Below are 6,096 nucleotides of genomic sequence, written 5' to 3'. Positions count from 1 at the left end.
CTCATCCTCCCGCCCCAGCTAAAGTCGTTATCCTCACCGAGGCGCCCGTCTTTGTTACTATTTTCACCGTGGACAAAGGACAGGTTTCTCTTGAAGAATTTCAAAATTCAGTTTGGACGGAAAAAGGGATTAGAGAGAGAAAAAAATACTCTTTCAGTCATGCGAAAGGAGAGAGGAAGAAAATAGAAGAAAGGAAAAGAAGAGAGAGAGAGAGAGAGAGAGAGAGAGAGAGAGAAGTGAAGAGGAGAGGAATGTGAAAGAAATATATACAGTGGATATGTTATGCAGTTAATTCATTAAAAATAATTATTAAAAAAAAAAAAAAAAAAAAAATATATATATATATATATATATATATATATATATATATATATATATATATATATATATATATATATATATATATATATATATAAGAAAAATGCTTAACAACTATCCTCTCTCTTTCATTTCTTTATTTCATTATCTATATACTCATTTAAGCTTATTCTATTTTATTGGTTTGTTTAGAAAAAAATACGGTATCGTGATATAAAACAAAATCAAAGCGTTTCAGAAATTCAAATATTCAAACGTTTTAAAGAATTCCGTTACAAAACGTTTGTGACTGAATCTGTAAATCTGAAAAAAAATCTAAGGAACTGAAAAGTTCAAAAATAAATAGATAAAAGAAAAGAAAAGAAAGAAAAAATGAAGGAAGAGGGAGAGAGAGCAAAAAGGGATAGGTAGGAAGAAAGGCAAAATAAAATGTAGAGAGGGATAGATAGATAGATAGATAGGTATGAGAAAAAATAAGAAAAGATATATATATATACACCGTATATTTACCTGTCTATCAATATGTATGTATGCACACACACGCACACACGCACACACACACACACACACACAAAAAAAAAAACCCTCCCCCCCCACACACACACACGAACACACAACCCCCCCTCCCCTGCAGACACCCGCACCCCCCCCCCCCAACACACACAGCAGATATGCATTAAGAAAAAAACATCGCATTTTTTTTCCTCCTCTCCCTCATCTTCTCCCTTTTCCTCATCTCCTTCTTCCTATTCTCCCCTTTTCCTCCTCTCCCTCTTCCTATTCTCCCCTTTTCCTCCTCTCCCTTTTCTTAAATGCCTTAATGTCTCCGAAAGCTTGGAAAGAGGAAATAACGAGAGCTTTTCTGGGGCATCGCGGTCTCCTGAGGGGGGTGGGGGGTGGGGGGGAATAGCAAGACCGGACTTTCCGTGGCTTGTCTGTCTGTTTGTCTGTTTTATGTCTGTCTGTTTGTCTGTCTGTCTGTTTGCCTGTCTGTCTGTTTTATGTCTGTCTGTCTGATTGTCTATCATTTTGTTTGTTTGCTTCTCTGTTTGTCTTGTGTTTTCGTTTTGTCTGTCTGTTCGTCTATAAATTTTTTTTTTCTTCAATTTTTGCCTCTTTGTCTGTTTTTTTTTCTTGTTTCTCTTTGTGTGTTTTGTGTCTTTCTTGGCCGATTACTTTTCTATCGTCCTTATTTTGTTTATTTGTCTTTGTTTGTCTGTCTATCCCTTCCCTCTTCTATCTGCTGCCCGTCTCTTTGTCAGTCTCTCTCTCTCTCTCTCTCTCTCTCTCCCTTCCTCCACCCCTCCTCTTTTCTTGTCCTCTCCCTCCCTTTCCCCATCTCTCCTTCTCTCTTCTCCTCTATCCGCCCTCGCTCCTCCTCTCCTTTCTTGCTTCCCTTCTAATCTCTCATTTCTCTCCCTCCCCCCCTCTCCTCTCTCTCTCTTCCCCTTTATCCACCCTTCCTCCTCTCCACCCCCTCTCCTCCTTCACCCTTCCTCCTTTCCTCTCTCTGTCTCCCCTCCCCTTCTCTTACCCCCCTCCCCCCTCCCCCCCCTCTCTCTCTCTCGCTCTCTCTCTCTCTCTCTCTCTCTCTCTCTCTCTCTCTCTCTCTCTCTCTCTCTCTCTCTTTCCCTCTCTCTCTCTCTCAAACAACACCCGATAAAATCCTTCTCATTTTTCTCCTGTTCGTAATCTCAGTTAATCCTGCATTTACCTCCTCCATCTCAATTCTTCCCATTTATCCGAATTTACAATCTTAGTTATCCTCGTTAAGAACAGAATTATGTTGCATTTACAGGCTGCTTTTACGTGTTGAATTCATTGGATTTTTGCAATGCATTTGTGTATTGTATTTACTGGACTTGTGTACTGTGTGTTATGCATCTCCATGTTACATTAATGTGTTCTTTGAATTATATATTGGTAAAATGCGTAGATGGATTGATTGACTGATAGCCCATCGAGGATAGATGGATAGATAGGTAGATGGAAAATAGATAGACAGATAGATAGGAATTGATATTAAATCTAGACAAATTAAATTTTACGTAGACACACACACATACACACAAACACACAAACAAACACAAACACACACACACACATACACAATGACACACAAACAACACACACACAAACACAAATATACACACACACACACACGCACACAGACACAAACACACACACACAAACAAACACAAACACAAACACACAGACAATACTCCCCTCCCCCCCTCCCCTCCTCCCCCCTGGCTACCCCCTCCCCCCTGGCCACCCCCTCCCCCCTGGCTACCCCCTCCCCCAGTGAGCCACGTGTCCGGAGAATCCCATCCATTCCGTTGCCTCCTCCCCCTGTCATTCCCTGGGGGGATTCCAGGTTGATGAAACGTTTATGAAAACATAATTTTCTTGATTATCTTGCACGTAAGATAGATTCTTTTCTTTCTCTTTTCTCTTTTTCTTTTTCACTCATTCTTCATGATTATGATTTATGGCTGACACTTCTGTCTTGATTTTTTTAGCTTGGGTTGTAGTTATGTTATTGAAAAAGAGAGTGGGTTTTGTTTGTGCCTCGATGCATAGATAGAGGCATCCATACACACACACACACACACACACACACACACATATATATATATATATATATATATATAAATATATACATATAAATATATATATAATATATATATTATATATATATATATATATATATATATATATATATATATATATATATATATATATATATACGTATGTATGTGTCTGTATATATAATATATATATATATATATATATATATATATATACTATATATATAATATATATATATATATATATATATATATATATATATATATAACACACACATACACACAGCCCCCCACACCCACACACATACATCTTACCTGCAGGATCTTGAACACACACACACACACACACACACACACACACACACACGCACTTCCCCACCACCTTCCCCCCCACATCCCCCTACACCCACACCCACACACCCACACCTTACCTGCGGGATCTTGAAGAGTCTGAGGAGGTTCGCGACCTGGATTGAGGTCACCGACGAGGCAGCTCCCACGACCCCGGAAATGACCTTGTTCCTCACCTCCGGAGATGACCCGTCGCGGCATTTGTATTCTCCGTCGTCGATGTTGCTGATGGAACCTGGAGGGAGAGAGGGAGAGAGAAGGAGGATGGTTAGAGTGGGGAAAATGGGGATGATGGCTAGGAATGATAAAATGATGGAACATGGAGGGAGAGAGAGAGAGAGAGAGAGAGAGAGAGAGAGAGAGAGAGAGAGAGAGAGAGAGAGAGAGAGAGAGAGAGAGAGAGAGAGAGAGAGAGGAGAAGAAGAAGAAGAAGGATGGTTAGAAAGGGGGTTGTGGGAAGAGAGAAGGTGAGAGATGGAGATAGAGATAGACAGATAGATAGATAGATAGATAGACAGACAGATAGGTAGATAGATAGATAGATAGATAGACAGACAGATAGATAGATAGATAGAGAGAGAGAAGGAACAGGTTGGTGAGAAGGAGATAATGGGTAAGTAGGAGAAATGAATATAATATACTGATAATGTAATATAAAAGAAAATAAGGATAATAGGGTAGATGAAAATGACATAAATGATATTATATGAATTATATAAATTGTATGAATTATAGATAAATTATAGATTATATTAATTACATAAATTACACAAACACCGATAGTGATTATATATGAATGTATTTATCATAATAATAACGGTAATAGATATAACAATAAGGAAAATATTATCAGTAACAATTAAGGAATTAATTAGACTAACCATCCAGGGCAAGATTTTAATGTTTGGATAATTAGTGACTGGAATAAGTTATGATCTAACGAACAATGAACAGTGAATAATGAATGAAATTTCTAATTAGTGAAAAAGTGTGAATGATGAATACTGAAACGCATGAAATGAAAACATGATTATTCTACAAAAGGAGTAATGAATGAAGTGAATAAATAGGGATGGAAATTAATACAAAAGGAAATAATGATAAATAAAGGAAATAAGTAACGAAAGGAACTAATGCTTTAAGGAATAAATAATGAATAAATTGAGCGAAATGAATACACGAAGAATGAATAATGAATGAGGGGAATAAGTAACGCAGGAAATTAATGCAAAAGTAATTCATGATAAATGAAGTGAATAGGAAACGGATGAAAGGAATAAACGAGAGACATGAATAAAATGAATTAGCAACGAAGGAAATGAATGCCAAATATATGAATAGTGAATGAATAATTAATGAATTGAATAACCATTAAGAATCTACGTAAAGACATTAATGGAAACTTCCTTTGTGGATTTTCATTCTTCCTCTCCCTCTTTCGCTTCTCAAAATGCTTTCTAAGGCCTTTTGAAGAGGATTCTGCGCCTGAGAATACGGGTTTTGTGAGTCATTACTATCTCTGTCTCTCTGTCTTTCTGGATTTTTTTTTTTTTTTTTTGGGGGGGGGGGGTTGTTCATTAATTCTGGTTCTTGCTTTACTCTCTCTCTCTCTCTCTTTCTCACTCTCTATCTCTCTTTCTCCTCTCTCTCTCTCTCTCTCTCTCTCTCTCTGTGTCTCTCTCTCTCTCTCTCTCTTCCTTTCCCCTCCCTACCTCACTCCCTCTCTGTCTCTGTCTCTCTCTCTCTTTCTCTCTCTCTCTCTCTCTTTTCTCACTCTCTTTACTCTCTCACTCCCTCTCTCTCTGTTTTTCAATTTCCTTCATTCTTACTTTCTCCTGTATTTTGTTTGTTTAATTTGTTATCCTTAATTGCCTTCAGAACATCTTTTCAAATCACAGAAGGGAGGGATTTAAAATACCTCTAGCCTTTCTTGTGTTTATTAATTTTGTAACTGTTTATCTGTCTAGCTTATCTTTATATCTATTCGCTTCCTTACAATCACGATAGACATACGCTTCATCCTCATCCTCCCCCCCCCTCCTATCCCCATCTTCCTCTTACCTCCAACTAACCCACTATCTTCCCCTCTCCTCCTCTCCCGCCCCTCTCTTCCCTACCCTCCCTATCTCTATCCACACTATTTCTAACTTTATCCTTCCCTCATCCTTCTTCCTTACCCTCTTCTTCCTCTCACCCCTATTCTCTATTCCCTCCACCTATCCCTCATCCCCCTTCCTCACGAGACTCTAATTATCGGGAAGGAGCGAGAGGGAAGGAGGGAGAGCGAAGGAGGGAGAGGGAAGGAGGGGGGAGGGAAGAGGGAGAGGGAAGGAGGGGAGGGAAGGAGGGAGAGCGAAGGATGGAGTGAAAAAGGAGGGGAGGGAGGGAGGAGGAGGGAAGGAGGGGGTGGAGTGAAAGGAGAGGAAAGGGAGCGAAAGGGGAGGGAAGGAAGGGAAGATGAGGGAAAGTAAGAACACCAGGAGGATAAAAGAGGGGAGGGGAGAGGGGGGGAACGGAGAGAGGGCAGGGGAAAGGAGGGGAAGGGGGAGATAGGGAGTAGGGAGGGGAAAGATTAAGGGAGGGGAGGAAGGGAGGGGGGAGAGGGAGGGAGGGGAAGGAACAGCTATGGGAGGAACACTTTTTAATAAAAGATTCATTTGTGCAACTTTTTTGTGTGTATTAGTTTATATTTTTCTGGGTGTGTTTGCTTGTTTGCTTGTAGAATAAAAACACATTTATTTCTCTTTTTTATTCATTTACGTTTTTTAGTTTTCCATTTCCTTTTTCCTTATCACTTTTGTTACTCAGACATCGCTTTGTCTTTTATTTCTCTGAT

The 6,096-nt window shown here is 39.3% G+C and overlaps 1 protein-coding gene across 1 annotated transcript in view; it reads right to left on the bottom strand.

The window, feature by feature from the left end:
- Nucleotides 1-3,495, bottom strand: part of LOC119583379 (metabotropic glutamate receptor 4-like) — a gene marked incomplete at its 5' end in the record, with an annotated part of 59,632 nt that extends 56,137 nt beyond the window's left edge. Inside the window, 1 exon segment of the mRNA XM_037931850.1 lies at nt 3,341-3,495. Coding sequence (XP_037787778.1) covers nt 3,341-3,495 — 155 coding nt within the window.
- Between the last annotated feature and the right edge of the window lie 2,601 nt (nt 3,496-6,096).

This window comes from Penaeus monodon, chromosome 17 (assembly GCF_015228065.2).
Source record: "Penaeus monodon isolate SGIC_2016 chromosome 17, NSTDA_Pmon_1, whole genome shotgun sequence".
NCBI classification, from domain to species: domain Eukaryota; kingdom Metazoa; phylum Arthropoda; class Malacostraca; order Decapoda; family Penaeidae; genus Penaeus; species Penaeus monodon.
Note: the sequence above shows the minus strand (reverse complement) of the source record. Positions and strands in the feature narration are given on the sequence as shown.